This window comes from Notothenia rossii, assembly GCF_949606895.1.
Source record: "Notothenia rossii genome assembly, chromosome: 2".
In the NCBI taxonomy this organism is placed as follows: domain Eukaryota; kingdom Metazoa; phylum Chordata; class Actinopteri; order Perciformes; family Nototheniidae; genus Notothenia; species Notothenia rossii.
The window spans coordinates 50103449-50125755 of record NC_136904.1 but is presented as its reverse complement, the minus strand read 5'-3'; the positions used below and the strand labels follow the sequence as shown (position 1 = coordinate 50125755).

The 22307-nt window shown below is 41.1% G+C and overlaps 2 protein-coding genes across 2 annotated transcripts in view; both read left to right on the top strand.

Annotated features, from left to right (window-relative positions):
- The window catches only part of adamts17 (ADAM metallopeptidase with thrombospondin type 1 motif, 17), a 308092-nt gene that overhangs the window by 102009 nt on the left and 183776 nt on the right, over positions 1 to 22307 (top strand). The window lies entirely within an intron of this gene.
- LOC307029396 (protein FAM200C-like) overlaps positions 2725 to 22307 on the top strand; it is a 23575-nt gene continuing 3992 nt past the window's right edge. Inside the window, exon 1 of the mRNA XM_079665337.1 lies at positions 2725 to 3088. Coding sequence (XP_079521463.1) covers positions 2891 to 3088 — 198 coding nt within the window. The 5' untranslated portion in view covers positions 2725 to 2890. The remainder of the gene's footprint in view (positions 3089 to 22307) is intronic.

Here is a 22307-nt window from a genome sequence, read left to right as displayed (position 1 = left end):
GCAGCTGCTGGGAACTGCTTCTGGGTCAGTGGCTGGCAGCAAGCTTTTGGAAAGCAATTGCATAACGTTTTCCCTGGAGCTGCAAGGATTGTTAAATTCATTTGTTTAAAAAGGGCATGATTAAAAGCTTTCAAAAACGTAAAGAGGAGTTCGATTTTAATAACCAGGATTTATTTAGGTATTTACAAGTAAGAGATTTCTTTGAGAAAGAAGTTAAACCACACCAGCAACACAAAATGAGTGATTATAACATTTTGTGTAGCATACAATAGTGTCTCTTGTAAAGGGATGTCAGCGCTGTACCAAGGTCTAGTCATGAACAGGAAAACTTCTACACTGTATGTTCAAGATACATGGATGAAAGAGAGCAATATACTGTTGTCCAATGAAGACTGGTATAATACTGTACAGCAATCTACCACCATCTCAAGGATGTGGAAAGAGTTTTGTTGGAAAAATATAATCCGATTTTTCATTACTCCCAGGACTAAAAGTAAATACGCACGTACTCAGGAGGCATGCTGGAGTGAAACTACCAGAATTTGAAAAGAAACTGTTCAAGTGGACTGCCTACAAGACCCTTCACTAAATCACAGCGAACCCTGACCTTAGTTACATTATGTATAGATCATTATTTGATCTCTGACACTACCCATGTGAGAAGATGATGCTCATACATTATAATACCTGGGAGCATCTATCATTTTTCCTACTCATTTAAGATCCAACCACGTCCTCTTTCACGTGAGGAAAGTGGCGTCAGAGCAGTGTCAAGGGGAGAACACTGAGGCATGAACTCAATTGCACGACTCAAAACTCAGACTCAGATAGCGTTTCAAAATAAAGACTTTACTGGAATTTGCACAGTAATAAAACAAGGAAAACAAAACCACTCTTTCGAGGAAAACTATAATGCGATCTATAGCATAGGTCCGTGAAAGGTCCGTGAAAAGGTCCGTGAGGTAAGCCGATACGTGGTCTTCGTGAGACAACGAACTGACAATTAACAGGAGGGAGCTAACACAATATATACACAGGTAAAGGGGACACAGTTGGAAACAATCAGGGCGGGGAAAATAATCAAGGACGCAGGAGACGGAAAAGGGGCGGGGAGCGTGGAGGCCTGAAATGAGAGGAAGAAATAATTAAGGGTATAGACATAAAGCACAAGACAAAAAGAACATGACAACTCTAACATAAAGAATAAACTTTCACAATAAGTTTCTTGGACATGACAGTCAGTTTGTTCAGCATTTGAGTATATCTCATTTGTTACTTTTCAAAACTGTCAGGTTATATTAAATATTCCTCTTGTCGCAGACCGCTATTATGTGTTGCAGAATAGCTTGCACCTGCACTGGGGGTTTGTACAGCAGCTACCAACAGTGCCTCTCCATCACCTATTATATTTACAGTCAGAGGAGCCTCTAGCCCTGCTGTCATTGGATTAGAGCTGGAGCTGTTTGTTGACAAACAGACAGTTATTCAGAGGTTAATCTGGGTAACATCATCTCATGTAGAACATATTAGTTCTGCAGTGGATCAGTGTGTAGCTACTTTGTCTTGACATATTCTGATCATTTTCTGGTTCATATGAATCTGGTGTCTCTACTGGGACATGTCTCCATGCTTTAATGTTCAGAAAGCTCTTTATTTTTCTCATACTGCCTGTGCTGCAGCACCTCTTTTCACCCTTAGCTGGCAACCGCTTAGAGATGTCCTGCCCCTTAGCCTATCACGTACAATGTGCTAGGAGAGAAACTCCCTCTGGAGGGAACACACTGTGTTACCATTTACATTTTTTACAAAACCTATAGAACACACTACAGGAGAGGGAAGCCCCCAAAAGCATAATGTGGCCTCTTTAAGCACCTACTTTTGAAGGTGCACCTCGTCATGCACCTCGTTGCAGCAATGCAACAAACCTGTGTAGATCTACTGGAGGGAAAAAGGCAGTCATAACACCTCTGTTCTTCACATTTTCCCTACAGCTGCAGCCTTCTGACTGTGTATCCCTAACTCCTTCACTACTGGCGTCACATCCACATGTACATGTCCAGTCCACTAACCAGTGGTGTAGTGGGCGTTGGACGCGGGGGTACACCGTACCCCCACTTATTTGGAGCATGATCTTTTTTTTAATAATCTAATAAATATTAAACAGAGCTCTCAAGTCTCACGCATTTGGCGTGAGACACACGCATTTCACTCCATTCACACGCTCACACGCCACACCTTGTATTTCTCACGCAGAGATTTCTTTCCAGGGTACCGCCCACCAAGTGGCGCCGCAATTTTGTAAACAAACTAGGCTTGTTTGAGACGCGTGCACTCCACTAGCCCCCCCCCCCCGTTGACATTCGCGATACAGAGGGCTTCATAATCCACTAGCACCTCCCCCCCCCCGTTGACATTTGCGGTACAGAGGGCTTCATGGGAACTTTGAGGGGAGCCAGAAGTTGGAGTACCAAACACCGCTGCCAAAATCTCACTCTGAACTCTTTTCAAAACTTGAGAGCCCTGATTAAACCATTGCCAGTATTATCTGTTGCAAGTGTGTATTTGTTCTAATAATGAAAAAAACATAATACATTTCACAGTAATTATAATAAAAAATAGAAACGATTTCCTTAAAAAATTATGATTGTCATCACGCTCGTGACCCTGCGGCAAGCTGGGGGTGTGTCACTGACACACCCATTTTGCGCAGATTTTGCGTCAGCTCTTTCCCTCAAGAACGCTAGCGAAAAAGCTCTTGGCAGGCTAACATGTTTTACTTTACTTATTGTCTAAAAAGAATATAATTCACAAGAGGAAAGAGGCTAGCAGCACCGAAGCTACAAGTTAAGCTGCTACTAGTACTACATCATCAGAAGAGCCGCCTAAAGACATGGATAATGCTAGCACTAAAGTTAACGTTAGCTGCGCTAGCAACGTTCCCCTAGCTAGCTCAAGCTCACCTTTCCCAGAGGTATGGACGGAGGAGATGTGGCGGAGGAAACAAGAGGCATACCCGAGGATAGACTGGAAAGCTGGGAAACTGAGCTGCAAAGTTTGTTCATTCATTTATCAGTCTTCAAAACCCAAGGTGTGTGTGAAAAGCAGCGCTGCCTGCTTATTTGCAATGTAGGCTAGGCCTAATCAGAATAATTTCAAGTCCAGATTCAATGTTTTTTGCATAAGTAGGCTATATTTTTTGTTCTGTTTATTTAACAAGTTAATTTCAGGACAACTTTGGGAATTTTGTTTGTTTCTGACAGTGTTTGCCCTAGGATGGAGTCATAGCAGCGGTGCTAAGGCACGTGGGCCCAGCATAATGTGAGCACGGAGCGGGTGGAATTTTTTAGTGTGTGCGAAGTGCGCCCCGCCAATTTGTTTCTATGTACAAGAAAGGCTCTTGAGGCCTAGTACCAGGGCCAGTTCTAGACAATTTGCTGCCGTAGGTGAGATTTTAGGCGAGATTTTATGTGTAAAGAATAAAGGAAAAATCTCTACAAAAGACAAATACACTGCAAAAACAGAAACTTATTGACATAGGTAATAGACAGACCCTCCAGAAAAACGCGATTCTGCGATTGCAGAATTTACCGCATAATCAGCAAAATGGCGCAGATTTTTAAAAGGCCGCATATTTATCAAAAGGCCGCATAATCCCCGCATTTTTCCACACAAAGTTGAGAGAAAAAAAAGTTAACTCGTCTTGACGTGACGTCATCAGCTCGCGCATCACAGAATGTAAACAACACAGTATAGAGTGAACGTGTGGAGCTCACACGATAGAGAAAACACCAAGATGAAAAAATCTAATCCATCTCATTTACCGACGAACATTTCTACTAAAGACCGGGCAAAAAGTGGGGGGAAACTATTCTGCACCCCGTGTAACTGTGTGTTGGAGCATAAGAGAAAATCGACTGTGACGACCCACTTTGATTCATTCAAACATTCGAAAATGCTTTCTGCTGCTGCGGACAAGAAAGCCAAACAACTCACGTTCACCAAGGCATCAACATCCAAAACCCTTTCGAGGGCTACAAGAAACGAGGTGAGCAGCCTACTAGATTGAAGCTGGTCAGATAACGAACGAGTAAATGAAAACAGAATGAGGCGGAGAAGTGTGTGGTGTGTGTGTGTGTGGGGGGGGGGTGTGTGTGTGTGTGTGTGAGATTAAAATAGCCCAATTGCTTTCACAATAAATAAACATTGAATGTGTTTAATTGAATAGTAAAGGGGTTTAACGTTAGTGGCAGGTTGTGTGTGAGAGAGAATAAATAAGACAGCCCAATATTTAAAAAAATTGTTATTCTTTTTCCCCGCATATTTAGCATATTTCGCAACTTTCCGCATATTTCGCAACTTCCCGCAATTTCACCACATAAAATCACATAAAACCCCCGCATGTTTAATCGCATAATCAAGGATTTTAGCCCGCATAATCAAGGAATTTAGCCCGCATAATCAAGGATTTTTGCCCGCGTTTTTCTGGAGGGTCTAAATAGACGTCAAAATGGCTTCAAATGTATATGTTTGAATTGGGGGGTGGACGTCACATCCTCTAGGGGGGTCCGGGGATATGCCCGTAAAATGCTTCAATCTGGTGCACTTTGAGCACACAATTACTAGAGACCTGATCTAGTGGGTACAACTCTAAAACGCCCATATGAAAAAGATTGGTTTACATTTTAATAATCAAATAAGTATATGAACATAACCAATAACCTACCATAGCCAATAACAAATAAATGTAGCTTATTTTATTGTTGTTGTTCATTCATATCTTATTTTACCTAATTAACATTTATTTATTTATTCATATTTTTGTATCTCTCCAACTTTAAACGATATTTTGGGTTAACTGTCCTATAGTATACATTGGAATGAATTCAAACCTGTTTTTATTTATCCTAATATTTATAAAGGAGTGCCTTGGAAGTATGCGTTTACATAATTTGTGGTCAAAACGTTTGAGACCCACTGAGATAACTTAGACTGAAATTAACTATCTAAATACTCAGAGTCCTTTACCTCACTGAGCCTCTCAGTCTGACAGGAGAGCTCTCCTCCACCCTGGTTGTAGAAACATCTGCTTCTTATCTCCGTTAGCGCAGCTAGTACCAGATTCTAATAACAACAGCGCCGGTAGCGGTGCGCCCTCTCCCTTGCTCGCTCTCTCGCTACCACGCTCGCACTTTGGCTGTGAGCTGCGGGCGCCTGATAAGCCAACATCCCCCACTTTCATCACTTACAGCGCCCACCGTACAGGGCAAATTAAACGTGTAACCGGGGTGAAAATGGTGTTAAATTTACTTAATTATGAATGTTGTTACATCAAGGCTGAACATTTGGATGAGCGCCAACGGTCAAAAATGTTTTTTCCCTCCCAGAGCTACCAGCGCAGCGCCCCCCAGATCTGGCGCCCTAGGCGACCGCCTGTGTCACCTATGCCAGTAACACAAATACTACAAATACACATTACAAACAATCAAAAATGAAAAAGGGTCACCACTCACCACTTATTATTATTTTAAGAAAAAAAAAAAAAAGTGAAGAAACCTTTTTTTTTTGGGGAACCTGGCTGTGAACCCCTAGGAGCGGCGCTCATATTTCAGCAGCGGCGCTGCGCCGCCACTATTTGTATATAGGGGAAACACTGTATGAGTTTTAAATAGATTTTGAAAGTGGCGATAGAGAGAGAGAGAAGCAGCGCTGTCTGCTTAGTTGCAATACTGTAGCTCAGGGCTATTCAACTTCATTAGCAAGTGGGCTAAATAGGAAAATCACAGGGGGTTTGTGGGCCACACAATACTTTGTCAAGGAATCACTACAAATAACTCTTGCTTACATAGTGTTAATATATACTAATACAAAATGAACTAGTCAAGTGCATCCCTTTTTTTTGTACTTTAATTGTATCAACATAAATCATTACAGAAAGCAACCAGTCCATAAAAAAGTAGGAAAGCTTCGGGTTACAAGGCTTGACACAAAAGTGCAAAAATGTTGCATCTTTAAAACTAAGGAGACATGAGGTTTTTTCCCCTAACAGTTCCATGTCCACTAATGTACAAAACAAGATGAATATAATAAAACTGTACTCATCACATTAACAGTAAGTAGCCCTGTGTATAATATCCTCAACACTTCCAAGCATACACAAGGTGCATTGAAGACAACACAAGTCCATAAAATCTAATACTAAATGCAAATAGAACATAGTAAAAAAATAGCCATCAGACTCACAATAACATTCTTATCTTGGAAACATTTTTGCAATTTTCGAAATAGTAAGTAGGCTATTTGAATGACCATAAAATGAATGACCATAAAAACAGATCTGCATACATACCATGCATCAGACTTCTGTCATGTTTAGCCTGTTTGAGTCAGTGAGAGAAATTACACTGCCTTGATTTAGCTATTTCAGCATAGTTTGGCTCATAAGTGGTAAGAGCAATCCTGAGACACTCATGCAACTTTTCATTGGTCATGGAGCAACGTGCCCTTGTTTTGATGGCATTCATATGAGAAAAGCTAGACTCACAAGTATAGGTAGATCCAAACATTGTCAGTATAAGCAAGGCCACCTTCCTCATTGTGGGGTACTGATACTGGCTAACATGGTTAGACCAAAAGTCCACAACACCCTCAGACTTCAGGAGCTGTTTTAAAGCAAAGGAAGACTGCACATCAACCACCTCCATCTGAAAGAGGCTCTCATCAATGCAAGATATGACCTCTTTTACTTTTACACAGAAGTCTGCATCAGGCTTGATGGAAAACGGGTCACGGGCAAACTGTAATACCTCAATTGGAATGCTGAAGCCTTGGAATCTGTCAGTAAAGTTATCAGTCAATTTTGTCATGAAGTCTTTCATGACTGGCGTTATGTTTGCTCCAGGTGATGTGGTCATAAATGCACCGAGTTTTGGGAAGTGCAGCAGTTTCGTTGTCATTAGGTCTGTTTTGAAGATCGTTAGCTTTGTCTTGAAGGCACAAAGTCTTTCAACCAAATCAGCGATAGACTTTTCGCGCCCCTGCAGTTCGCAATTCAAAGTGTTCAAGTGTCCAAAAATGTCACACAGAAAGTAAACATCTGCCATAAACTGTTCATCTAACATGCGCTCCAAGAGGTTTGTAGCTCGTTTGTGCTTACTCGTGCGAAGAAAAGACACAATCTCCTGGCGGAGTTCACAGAAACGATCCAGGACCTTTCCTTTGCTGAGCCATCGGACATCGTTATGGACGAGTAAGTCCGTGTGTTCAGCAAACGTGTCAGCAAGCAGCTGACGGAACAGGCGGTGTTGTAGGCTGGAGGTTGAGCGAATGAAATTCACAATGTTCATGACAGTGTCCATGGTGTTTTTCAAATCACCACTGAGCTTTGCACACAACACAGATTGAGGAATAATACAGTGTAAATACTGCATGTGTGGGGCTATGGCAGATAGACGTGCCACCAGCCCCTGCACTCTGCCGATCATAGCTGGAGCGCCATCAGTGACCAACAGGCACACTTTTTTTAAATCCAGTTGACGTTCATTAAAAAACGAGACTATCTTTTGAAAGATAACCTCACCTGTAGTGTGCCCCTCCAACGGAATAAGCCCCAGAAGTTCTTCCCTAAAGCGAACTCCATCGAAAAACCTCACATAGATGCACAGCTGGGCCATGTCAGTACAGTCAGTTGATTCGTCCACAGCGATTGATATAAACTCTGCTTTTCGAAGGTTTTCCAAAAGCTTCCCCGACACATCCTTTGCAAGTAGTTCCACTCTGCGAAGTGTGGTTGTGTCTGAGAGAGGTACTTTTTTAATGGCTGAAGTGACGCTGTCTTTTACTTTTTGGTCAATAACCACTTCATCGATGACAGCAAGCATGCATTCTTTAACGGTCTCCGCGTCAGTAAAGGGCCTCTTCTGTCTGGCTAGTGTCCAGGCTACTCGCAGGGATGCTATCGTAGCTCCCTCTTGTTCCGTGCAAAAGCGACTAAAAGCCACTTGACTCCGTTCAAATGATGCTAGCAGTCCCTGTACTTTCCTTCTCCGTTCCTCTGAGCCCACGGGAAAACTGGCAGAAAACGAGCGCTGATTTGAATTGTAGTGTCGCTTTACGTTGTATTCTTTCATCACGGATATACTTTCGTAGCACAATAAACACACCGGTTTATTACTTGTTTCGGCTGGCAAAGTAAATACATATTTGTCAGTCCATTCATTCTGGAATTGGCCGATTTTCCAAATCAACTTTAGGGTTCTTGGGCTTGGAGAGAGACATCTTGAAGCTGTTACTCGCTGTTACTCGCTGGCCCGCGAACCTAATGTGTAACGTGAGTTTGACTGAGCCAATGACAAGTGCGGACACAGTGCGGGTTTTTTTTTTTTAATGAACAGAGCGCGGCAGGCAAAATAACGGATTCAAAATAATTCAAATGAATGGAAAAACCAGCGTTTTCGCCGCATCGTCGGATTTACTGTGATCAGACATTAGTTTTATTTATGCTATTACACATATGCCATTTCGATTTGCAAGCAACCTCTTGTGGGCCAGAAAAAAGTTCTGAAGGGCCTGATTCGGCCCGTGGGCCGCTAGTTGAATAGGCCTGCTGTAGCTTATGCAATTTAGGCCTGTAAATTGTAATTTATGTGCCAGTGTTTCCATGGTTTTGAGTAGGGATGCACCGAATATTCGGCCGCCGAAAATTATCGGCCGAAAATGGTTAAAAAGGCCCTTTCGGCATTTGGCCGAAAAAATATCACCGAATGTCAGAGAACAGGGTTACGTTGGTAAGCTAACGTGTTGTTGTGATGACGTAATCAAAACGCAGAGACAAGCAAGGCGCGCGACCATGCTCGCGGCTGGCTCACAGCCAACATGTCTGGCGCTTGGAGATATTTAAAAATATCAGCGAAAGAGGCGCGGATTGCGATTTGTAAAACGTGTTCAGCTGACATTTCTCGAGGGGGTGTAACTGCAAAGACTTTCACCACTTCGGGATTACTCCACCACTTTAAATCAAAACACCCGGACAAATATGCGGAGTAAGATCAAATCACAAGCACTGACAGCGAGAGACTGTTCAGCGCTGCCTCTCATGTGCTTGATGAGAAGAGGAACAGACTTATGACTGATAAAGCAGAGAAGCTACTGTTCATTAAAAATAACCTCCCACTTTTCCTTAATAAGTAGACAAGGCTGGCTTATCATAACCTTATCTAGTTCTACATGTCTACTCTATACCCACTTTCCTGAGCAATTTTTAATGTGAGTTATAATTCAACATCTCAGGTTATCATTAGGGGGAAATGACAGCAGCACAGTGTTCAATATATTGTACTTTCGGTATCTAAATGATACAATGTTTTTTACATTGCTCATGAGGACAGACCTATGGGACAGACCACCTTATTTGCAGATTCTTGAAATTGTAATTTAATTTGTAATTGATTGTGGATTTTGTGTCCAGTTTTCACTTTATGTATCTTTATACAATGTTTACTACTTTGCTTATGAGGACAGACAGCCTTATTTACAGATTCTTGAAATTGAATTGTAATTTCATTTGTAAATAGTTACATTCATGTGGATTTATCCAGTTTGCACATTTGTATGCATGCACTTATAGGTGCATTTGTTGTTGTTGAAGCCCTGGCTGTTACAGTCTTTATTTACACTATTTTGTTGTAGGCCTACTGGCCTAGATGTTTATGTAGTTTTAAAGCACCTTGGCTTTGTTCTGAATGCACTTTGTTGTAGTTATCCAACAGAGAAAAGAAAATGCACTTGACTTGGAATTAATGTACTGTATGCATTCAAAAGTGCTGAATAAATGTTTTATGGACCCATAATAGTGATTATCATTTAAGTTAAGTTTTGCCATAATCATGTCTTTTTCCATAATCAGGCAGCTGAACAACATTGGTAAAAAATGTATACATTATATATACATATTTCTATTAATCATTTTCGGCCTTTCGGCATTCGGTTTTCGGCCAACTGTTTCCTATTTTCGTTATCGGTTTCGGCCAAGAATTTCCCATTCGGTGCACCCCTAGTTTTGAGTCTGTGTGTGTGTTGTTGGGGCAGAATCTCTGCTCCGCGCCGTTCCTATATGAGCGGGTTCTCAAAAGAAGGAAAAATTCAAAGCAGCCAGGATAAGGGTTAAACAATAATCTGCTTTAATGGCAAAAACATACAAATACATCACCTAATCACGAAGCACTCTGCAGAGTACTCCGGGCTCAGGTTCTACCACCGTGTGAGACACGTCTCAGGAACGGCAAGTCAAAAACAAGAGCGCCGATCTACAAAATGATCACAACATTTATACAGAGAGTTCACTTTAGAGCGAGCTAGACAGTGAGTTGGCAGTGTTCCATTGGTCGGTTTCCCTTCTGGGCGGGATCCCAGGTAGTAAGTCCGCAGTTGTTGATTCTGTGTGTGTGTGTGTGTGTGTGTGTGTGTGTGTGTGTGTGTGTGTGTGTGTGTGTGTGTGTGTGTGTGTGTGTGTGTGTGTGTGTGTGTGTGTGTGTGTGTGTGTGTGTGTGTGTGTGTGTGTGTGTGTGTGTGTGTGTGTGTGTGTGTGTGTGTGTGTGTGTGTGTGTGTGTGTGTGTGTGTGTGTGTGTGTGTGTGTGTGTGTGTGTGTGTGTGTGTGTGTGTGTGTGTGTGTGTGTGTGTGTGTGTGTGTGTGTGTGTGTGTGTGTGTGTGTGTGTGTGTGTGTGTGTGTGTGTCCCCCTCTCTCTGCCCTCAGGCAGATCCCCCAATCAATGATTTTGAGTCATGACAGAGGACTCTTTGAAAGGACACATACTCATTCCCCCTAAACATCTTCAACACACACATCCTATCATGTATCTTATCACACAAAGGTCACCTGTTTTTCTCTACGAAAGCCATATTTGTAAATATCCAAACGCCATCGTCCCATGACAGTCACCGCATCAGTCAACCAACATAAGTTAATTGTTCTTGTGGCTTAATGGCTTCCCTGAACTTCCCTTCACCCCAAAGTCAGCTTACTAGGAATGAATACATTTTATTGATAAGCTCAAAAGGATGTTTTTTGGCGTCAGGAACCTGTGTGGAGAAATCTGATACCCACCCCTCTAGTCTACGCTCAGGGCTTCTGGGCCCTCAGGTGTTTGACCCACAGCTGGTAGGCCGCTTGGAGCCTGTTGGTGGGGTGTCTTAAAACAACAGCTGTCTGTGAACAGGTTTTCTAAATTAGTTGCAGACCTCCTATCTGCCAGTGCAGCTTCAGAATCTTAATACTTGGCCTGTGTCAACAAAATTAACCCCAACATCTTTAGGTGAACTAAGTAACATATTTCAATAGCTCTGAATGTCTGACAAGCATCTGTGTTATTTTTAAATGAAATCCTTGAGATCCTATTTAAAATCTAAATATAATATGAACTGCTAATGTTTCTGGTAATGGAACACACTAATGTTATGGATTAAAAACAACTAAAAGCATGTTATTGACAAAGTGAATGATTTCCTGGCGAGACTGCTTCTACCTGTCAGTGCTTGGATATTATCAAGCTGAAAAATGAATACAGAAATCCAACATACTGTTATCAAATGTCTTTCTATTATGAATTTAAATTAAATGTACAGATGTAGCGATTCATTTCAGACAGTTTAAAACGCGAGGGCCGTGATTGGTACGTGATCTGCCCTCGCTCAAGGGAAAACCTCCAGCTTGACTTGAGACCGCCCCCGTGATAGATAAATGTAATTATAATGAAGCCAGCTGCAATGGATCATTGATCCACCTGGGGGTGCAGTGGGGTTCCACACTGGAGCTCATGTGAAATAAAGTCAGATACAGTAAGCTGGATGTACAGCGCAACTTTGTTAAGATCCATATGTCACGGATATCATACTACTGTGCTAAATAAGAGACATTTAATCATTTAGAAAACATCACCATGTTGTTATTTAACAAAATAATTTTGTTATTCGAAAGAAACGAACGGGAGGAAATGCAGCCCGGCTCTCGATATTTAATCATCATCTTCACCACAATCATTTATGTTTATGTTCGCCGAATTGACATGAAATCACTGACACATATGAATATACTGTATTCAACTTCATTAAAACGTTATTAACGTGCCTAAACTCAGTAATTCACCAAAAATATGTATATTTTAATGGAGCTTCGTCGGTCGATCAGGATCCCAAAGTGTAGCGGAGGGATCCTCATCTGGATGAAGGGTGTTATTTTCCCCATAAGGAACAAGTCGCTGCAAATTATCCCGCTTATTACACGGCCACATTCTCAACAAAGTAACGACATGACTCCCAATATTAATTGAAATGCTTTTATGGATTTAGAAAATGTTTTTATTGATTTAAAAAATAGTTGTATGTATTGATTTAAATTGACATGCATCCGCTAAGAAAAATTGTCCGTTGTTACCGTTTTTTAAACAGTCTGAATGAAACGGCAGCTCTTAGCTGTGTATTTACACAACTAATGGCCCATCAACCACAGCTCTCTCCCCCCCTCCCCCCTGATCTTTCTTCTCCAGCAGCTAAATTAACAGTAGGTTACTCTGAGTGACCATAGACTGTATGTGACAAGCTTACAGTTAGTGACGTAACAACACCATAAAAGCAGGTTGAAAGCAATACGGGAGGTAAAAATAACTAGAATAATTGTGATTTATTTATTGTGGCTTTTATGTTTTTAGGTATAAAATGTTATGTAGTTCAGGCTTATAGTTCACCCTTCTCTAAAAGCCTTCAACAATGACAATATTTATTGTAATTTAATAAATCCTTCCAACACACATTGTAAAAAATAGCCTACTGTAAGTTAAGAAATCATTTCAATATGTACATCTTCTGATGTAACAACAATAACATTATAAATAGTAACATAGCTGAACATGGTATTGCACATTTAGCTTTGAGTGTTACTGACCTGAGATGTTTTTATTACATGAATTAAGGTGACTGAGGCTTTTTAACATACAGGGATGCAAACTCATCAGGTATGAAAAAGGTGACAAGGATCCGAGCCCCCGGCTCCCCCACCCCACGGAATGACAGAGGATTTTAGCAGTCAAAAAAACTAAATCAGCAGTCTTAATAATAACAGAAACGCCAAAGAGTCACATCTAATAGAAATATATTAAAGCATTTATTTTAAATTGTGGAGCAGTCAATTTATAATTTTGGCAGCACTGTTGAGCATTTTGAAAATGTATTGTCGTGCCTCTGTGCAAGGCTTAAGTCTTTTTATCTGTATAGCCACATGGTGTAAAGTAACTAAGTTCATAAACTCAACAAGTACTATACTTGGGCACAATTTTGAGATACTTGTACTTTATTTAAGTATTTCAAAGGTTTTTCTACTTTGTTCTTCTACTCCACTACAGTTCAGAGGTACATGGTGTACTTTGACTCCAATAAATGTATTTAATACCTTTTAGTTACTTTACAGATCTGGAATAATCAAGTGTTAAATCAGACTTTAGTTCCACCTGGAGTAAATCCACAAGCTACCCTGCAGTATACAAAGTCATTCAAACTAGCTGCATCTTTACCAGCTTTGAGAACACTTTCATGATCAATCATTATAAAACATATCATATCTATTATTCTGAAATGGACCAATCTGCACAATGACTACTTTTACTGTCGCTACTTTCACTATATTTTGATGATAATACTTTTCTACTTTTACTTGAGGAACATTTTGAATGCAGGACTTTTACTGTAAGAGAAGTATTCCTACACTCTGGGACTATTACTTTTACTCAAGTACAAGATCTGAGTACTTCTACTTTTACTCAAGTACAAGACATGAGTACTTCTACTTTTACTCTAGTACAAGACCTGAGTGCTTCTACTTTTACTCAAGTACACGATTTTAGTACTTCTACTTTTACTCTAGTACAAGATCTGTGTGCTTCTACTTTTACTCAAGTACAAGATTTGAGTACTTCTACTTTTACTCTAGTACAAGATCTGTGTGCTTCTACTTTTACTCAAGTACAAGATCTGAGTACTTCTACTTTTACTCAAGTACAAGACCTGAGTACTTCTACTTTTACTCAAGTACAATATCTGAGTACTTCTACTTTTACTCAAGTACAATATATATATACTTATACCACCTTTGTTTATAGCCTATGAAAAAAACTATTAGAAATAGAAGGCTAAAGCTAACGTTAGCAGATAGTGACAATGTATGCTAGCTAGCTAGCTCAACGACTCCTTAAATAATATTGCCACAGAAAAACTTTTCAGTTCAAATCACGCTCTGCCGCTCCGACAGGGAGCTCTGCTCTGAACACCTGAACGGCCCGTTCTAACAGCTGTTCACCAGCGGTCCAGTCTGTGCCACAGTGACTCCGGACGCACAGTTAATATTAACGAACGCACCGGTAGGTAATGTAGCTGCTGAAGCTAGACCATCATCTCGGAGCAGCAGAGCCTTATTATAAATCCATGAGCAGAGCCGACAGGCAGGAAGACTCGAGCACACAGCTCGTACTTCATTATAATATATAAAAAAAGAACACCATGCGTGTCATGATGGCACATAACAGCTCACGGCCGCAGATTACTCCGGGTCCCAGCTCCCCCATACCTCAAAAATATTTGTATTGCAGATCTACATGAATAGCACAAACGACTTATTTTGGATTCAAAACGGCGAATTTCGCCGAAAGGTGACAATTTTGCATCACTGAACATAGACAGAGCACAACTGAAACATAACATCTGAGATGTAACAACATAATACACTTTTCGGGGATGCTTGGGATTTGAGGAGTGAGGGACACGGCTTAGAATGGGCGTGTCGCCTGGCAGGACAGGAGAGTGTGTGCACCAGTCTGCCTTGATCTATGAATTCATGTCCGTGACACTCACTGCTGCCCACAGCTGTTTTTATAGAAGGAAATTCCTTCACTTCATGAAAGTGTTTTAACCACACACACCTCTACACACATGACGGGTGTTATTTTCCCCATAAGGAACAAGTCGCTGCAAATTATCCCGCTTAATACACGGCCACATTCTCAACAAAGTAACGACATGACTCCCAATATTAATTGAAATGCTTTTATGGATTTAGAAAATGTTTTTATTGATTTAAAAAATAGTTGTATGTATTGATTTAAAAAATAGTTGTATGTATTGATTTAAATTGACATGCATCCGCTAAGAAAATGAGTCCGTTGTTACAGTTTTTTAAACAGTCTGAATGAAACGGCAGCTCTCAGCTGTGTATTTACACAACTAATGGTCCATCAACCACAGCTCTCTCCCCCCCTCCCCCCTTGATCTTTCTTCGCCAGCAGCAAAATTAACGGTAGGTTACTCTGAGTGAGAAGCTTACAGTTAGACACAACACTGTCATTGCAAGTGATCCTCAGTTAGTTGACTTTTATGTTCAACTGCTAAATTCGTTACTGATAAAAAAGGGCTTCTACTGTACCTAATTACCTTAACACTAGAACCGCCAGAGGTTTTTGTATAGGCCTACCTAAACCCGTCAAATCCCGCTATTAGAATGCAATGTTTAACAACATAGGGTGCTACATAACACACTTTCAGGAAAAGTCACGGACTGGGAGACTTTAATATTTTATTGAAAAAAAGTTACATTGCACACACACAACACACATCACACAAATTGACCCGATTGGCGGTTCTAGTGTTAAATAAACTCACTAATTAATTAAACCAGTTCAATACGCATTATTCTTATTCTTATCATTCTTTATGAGCGCAGAAATAGTCTTAAAATCAGATCTGTTTTTTAAATGAAATCTGACGGCAGGCAGTTAGCTCTGATCACCAATGATAAATGCGCCGCACCTAATCGCTGGCCATTCAGCCACAGACACTGTTCGAAATGGGGGGGAGCTAGGGGGAGCTTGGCTCCCCCGAAGAGGGAGGGAGCTCCCCTGATGGCTGACTTTGAGATAAATAGGGGGAGCCCAAAACAATCGTGCATATTTGTGTCACACAGATTAGAAATGTTGAGTTTCTGTAAATAACAGTTCTTGAAATAAATAATAGTTATTGTTCATTACAGTTTCTGAATATTTGTTTTATATTTGTGAATATGTCTGGGTGTTGCCATCTGTACGTGGCGGCGCTGCATTCTTACTTACGTTGCTATGGTTATGGCGGTGATGCCGGCGCGGTATTTTAAATGTACATATTGATATTTTTTTAACTCTGGCTGTGTAATAAAAAAATATGGCAAAACGAAAACAGCCAAGCGTCACAGCTTTTGGATTCACAAGCAAAGAAGCGAAGGAGTCTAAAAATGACAACGTGAACGGAAAACAACTTTTAGTTGGCCGGCTGTAAGCAGCGTTAGGGTCGAGCTTGACAGCTCCACACCGAGGGAGAGGCCTGCCGATGCGGAGCCTGAAGAGGCTTCAACAACGGCCACATCCGCCGGCATAGTGACACCGTCTGTATTAGTAGAAGATTGTTTTTATAGCAATTGATCGCATCCGCGCTGCTGCGCTAGTCAACAGAGCGTTCGTGTGACATATTTAGTAGCAGGATGTGCTCTGAAAAATAGGGCTCCCCGAAAGCAAATGGGTAATTCGAAAACTGACAGAGCTCCCTCTATACAAATCAAACTGTAGACGGTGTGAAAGCACCTATTGTTTAAAATAATGTTCGGAATGTGACCTGTGAGCCTTTTGAATTACTGTGGGACACCACATTCTAAACTGAAATGTTCAATCAATAAAGTAACATCTTATCTTATCTTAATAATATCTTCATATTAATAATAATAATAAATCATACAGTATGTGTCCGAAAGGGAGCAGGAGGAAGCAAACACAAAAATATACTGCATATTAAAGCAAATGATTGTAAAGGTTAAAGTATGAGCATAACAAATAAAGAAGTGTAATGTAAACATTTACATTATGATTATTTAATATATAAAGACTATATATTATTGAATTACAAGATTAGATATACTTTAGTTGATCTAAAATATTGATGTGTTCAAATGCTCTTCAAAACACAACTGAAAGTCCATGAAACTTGTCTTTCTGTATTTGTGAATGAAGCGCCATCTCCTGGTTAAAACCTGAAATTGAAAATCTGGCAACTTCCTCTTGGAAAAATAGTGGGAGGGCTTAACATTCCTCTATACTGGTCTTTGGCAGGTCGTAGGCAGGAAGCTGTAAGCTGGAGTCCAAAATTCAGTGCTACATCTGTACATCCCAATAATGATCTAAACAGTCTATGGATTTTACTTCTTTACCAGGCTAGTTACAAGATGTTGTCTAAATTAAATTCTATCTCATTACATTACTATGTTTTAACTTAGCTGTAATATGTTCTTTCTACATTTCAAACCTCAGTTACTTTAATACCTGAAATATTACAAAATTGTTTTCATTATCACAGTTCACCTTCTCATTCTCATTCTGGAATTACCTCTCTCAGTAGCCCCTTGGCCACTGATTCTGCATCTGTGTTCCTGTTATAACTCAGTCAATATTAGAAACATGTCAACATTTTTTAGGAAACCTCTCGTTTCCCTTGGAGCTCCAGAATAATGTGTTAGTCCAAAAACATGCTTGGTTAGTCATTGTTTTAGAATCATGCAGTTGCACTGATCAGATGCAGACATTTCATTCACACTCACACTGTCAGGTTTTAAAGTCAAGTTCGGTCAGCCCCAGAGTCAGTCATTGATAGTGCTTTTCTCAAGTCACACTGTCAGTCAGGATCAAAGGTCATTTGGTGTCAGTCTTTTTGTCCATGTGTCTTGCTCTGCAGAGACTTTAATATTCTACTAGCTGGAGTTGTACTAGTGACATCATTTTGTTGATGTCAACCAATGCAACAAAGTTTTTCTCGTGTTCGCAGCACCATTTTCTTCAGATGTTTAACAAACAAATTATCAATACATTAATTATTAATATACCGCCCCTAGGAAACACAATACCTGACAAATGTTCATGCAAGGCATTCTTAAGTGAACCTGCAGAAAACGGCCTTTTGAATTAATATTCCAAATTAAATCAATAATAATAACAATATCCATTTTATCAATTTGTTTACCCTTAGAAGTGAACATACCTCATAATGTTACATCAGGATGTTAAACTAAGCTTTGGCCAAATCAATCATTATTACTGTTTCAGATCTAACTGGTGGTTGAACAAACACAGCCTTTTTTTGTTTACATCATGCAAACCACTACCACATTTTCCAATTTCAGCATCAGCCTTGTTACTCTAAAATTACGTCTTAAATAGGAATATTAGAAATGAAACAAATATTTAATCTTCAGAAATGTTCTTAACAAATGGAGAGTAATGCCATGTCTCTATCTAGTGAATAGCTAACATATTTAAAAAATGTCAGATATACAAAAATAAGCCTAAATACTCTTTTACTATCAAAGTCTAAAGCTAGACCTAAGCTGAACAGTTTTTTAATGGACAATTTAATCTAAACACATAACAAAACCATTTGTTGGGGCAGAATCTCTGCTCCGCGCCGTTCCTATATGAGCGGGTTCTCAAAAGAAGGAAAAATTCAAAGCAGCCAGGATAAGGGTTAAACAATAATCTGCTTTAATGGCAAAAACATACAAATACATCACTGTGAGCCTCTCCGCTCACACAGGGTTTAAACAGGGACGGAAAGAGCAGGTTGGTTGACCACAGGCGTTTATTATCTCCAAACAACAATATGCGCGGGTCTCAAACGTTGCCCGGGTGGGAAGCTTCACAGGTCCTTTCGCGACCTTCCAGGATCCCGCCTACTGCATAACAGACCAGAACCAGGTTACGACATGCTTTTCTTCCCGCACTGATTACCTGATTCCGATCAGCTGTCTGGCCTCCGGCCGAGCCACTCCCTTCACTCCAGTAGCCAGCGCCCAAACCACACCCCGCTGCCACGATCACCTAATCACGAAGCACTCTGCAGAGTACTCCGGGCTCAGGTTCTACCACCGTGTGAGACACGTCTCAGGAACGGCAAGTCAAAAACAAGAGCGCCGATCTACAAAATGATCACAACATTTATACACAGAGTTCACTTCTGAGCGAGCTAGACAGTGAGTTGGCAGTGTTCCATTGGTCGGTTTCCCTTCTGGGCGGGATCCCAGGTAGTAAGTCCGCAGTTGTTGATTCCATGTTGCTTCTGTGCGCGTGTGTGTGCGTGTGTGTGTGTGTTTGTCCCTCTGCCCTCAGGCAGATCCCCCAATCAATGATTTGGAGTCATGACAGAGGACTCTTTGAAAAGACACATACTCATTCCCCCTAAACATCTTCAACACACACATCCTATCATGTATCTTATCACACAACAGTCACCTGTTTTTTGTATGAAAGCCATATTTGTAAATATCCAAACGCCATCGTCCCATGACAGTCACCGCATCAGTCAAGCAACATAAGTTAATTGTTCTTGTGGCTTAATGGCTTCCCTGAACTTCCCTTCACCCCAAAGTCAGCTTACTAGGAATGAATACATTTTATTGATAAGCTCAAAAGGACGTTTATCTCGTTTACTGCTGGGTGACCCAAGTCACAAGGCCTGCAGGATGTGTAGGAGATAAATCATTAATTCTACAAGACTTTAACTGCCTTACATCTGAAAATGTATCTGGGAATTCCCCTGTTAATTGCAAGAACTATTGATAATTAACAGAGAGACCCTAGGGGCCTCTTCTTGGTATCTGCTAGGCAGAAGTCACTCAATGCAGAAATCACAAGTTTAACAGTGACATTAAAATGAATATACCAGATTGAACTTTCCTGCCATAACATGTTACTTTAATCCTTCAAATAATTCAAATAATACTTCAGTGTTGAGCGCAGTGCTGTCTGCTTTTTGCAGTACAGTAACTAAAGTAGGACTAAGCATACCAGTAGTTTCTGTGGACCTGTCTGCCTGTTTTGTGAGTGCACTGCGCGTGTGTGCACTTGTGTGGCATTGTTTGGGATGACCTAATTAAAATAGCGTCCCCCCAGTAAAAAAATCCCCACTACACCACTGCCACTAACCATAGCATATCAGGTGCTGAGTTTCAGAACAGCCAATTCAACTGAATAAATGATACTGACTTATTCCACTGTGACTGTGTAGCACTCCCATGACTAGTGAGCTGGACGTCATGTCAAATCAGTAGATTTGCCTTGGAGAACAATTGGGACAGGCCAGTGAAACGTAACCAGGTGGAAGGAGGTAAACATCTGTGTGCCTCCAGATATAATATACTTCAACCTCTTTAAGGCGTTTATAACTGCCAGTGTTGCAAGGGAGAGAATGACATTCAATATTGAGTGTGTTTGAACTCACAGCAACCTTCTACGTGACTTCTGTGCAGTTTCTGAGGAAGCGTCCTCCACACTGATCTCTTTATGTCTAAGTGTTTGCGTCGTCCTGAGAAGCAGACAGCTGGGAGTCACCGTGTCCTCTGAACACTGATCCTCACAGGTCTGCAAAGTGGGGGCTCATACATTTGGGATGATGGTTTGACTAAATAGTATTCCATCTCTTTATATTTGACTCACTTTGTTTTTGCTATGTTCAGTCTTTCAATATTACCTTTTAGTTTCCATTCGTGTGTGGTTAAAGAGGGATCCTTCTTATTTAAACAATTAATGTCTCAGTAGAATTCCACCAACAAAGTCATAATAATGAAATGTTGTATTGGACTGGGTCTGAATTTCTTTGCCTGTTCTCACTTAGAGAACTTGTTGACCCATTGCAGCACAGGGTGGTCTTTCATACACACATAAACAGAGTACGTTGTTGTGGAACGTGTCTAATCACCAAATCAATGCATGAGTTAATGGCTATGATTGTCTCATTTGACGGTGATCATGTAGAGCATTATAAAGCCTGACCCTGCTGTTAATGTGCACTGTGTGAGTGCCCTGTCTAGACCACTGGTTCTCAACGGGGGCGGTACCGCCCCCCAGGGGGCGTTCAGAGAACATCGGGGGGCGCTGGAAGCAATATTTTTGAAAGGAGGGCGTTGAGGTGTTCTTGGGGGGCGTTCACGCATAATGTCTTTTTGTCATGAAAAACGCTGGCCACAGCGTCTTTTCCTGTACAAAAAGCAGCTGTCAGCATCTTTTGTTGCTATAGGAAACCACAACTCTGCTTGCGATTGGTCAGCTGTCAGCAGTGTTATTACGGGTACGTTCGTAAATGCACGAACGGTCAGTCCGCTCGGACAACGCGTCTGTTCCGCCAGAGCACCCAGCTGTGAGCGCTCAGAGCGCAGCGCTCTGGACTGTGGAACGGGGACGCTCGGAGCGCTCTGAGCGCATTTACGAACGTACCCTACAAAAAGCAGCCGGGAGCGGACCGGAAGTCGTTGTAATTTTGGGATCGCGACTGTTAATAATCTGTGTCACTTTGTTAAATTTTGATATGTTTTGATATGACAAATTCCACTAACAGATTCGAACTAAGTGGTCAGTTTATGAAAATAATACCCGTTTCTATGTCTGCTAAGACATGGAAGAGCTAGCTAGCCAGGCTGCTCCACACAGAGCTCTGTTTGTTCAAAATTACAACGACTTCCGGTCCGCTCCCGGCACGATGTCTTGTCATGTCACCAGCTAGCCCTCTAGCGTTTGCCGCCATATCGTGACACTACCCCCCCCCCCCCCCCCCTAAATATTAGCATCATAAAACAACAAAAATCATATCACATCAGCAAAATGGAGCGTCCGTTCTTCCAGGCCCTCAAAGAGAAACATTGTAGGAGCACCATCAGCAGTCTCTTCGCTAGGAAGACCACCCAGACTGACAGCGGGCTAATAGCGTCATATAACATCTCCTTGGTGATAGCCAATTGTGGGCAGCCGTTCACAATCGGAGAGAAGTTGGTACTCCCTGCCATCAAAGAGGTCATATCTACTGTGATGGAGCCTGATCCCACACAGGTGCTGAAATCCATCCCACTCAGTAATGACACCGTAGCACGCAGGATTGATGAAATGGGCGCTGATATAGAGGAGCAGCTGTGTGCCATCCTGCGGGAAACTCCATTCAGCCTTCAGCTGGATGAGACAACCACTTCTGACAACAATGTTCTGTTGATGGCCTATGTCCGCTATAGCAGTGGTTCTCAAAGTGGGGTCCGCGACCCCCCGGGGGTCCGTGGCACTCTGCCAGGGGGTCCCTGAAAAGTTTTCAGATTCATTCATTTAAATTATCATATCATTTTTTTTTTTTTTTACAAAAGGCTTCATAGTTCAACAAATAATATTTTATTTTTTTAATCTAAAATAGTTCATATATTACGTTCTAATCTAACAAATCTAT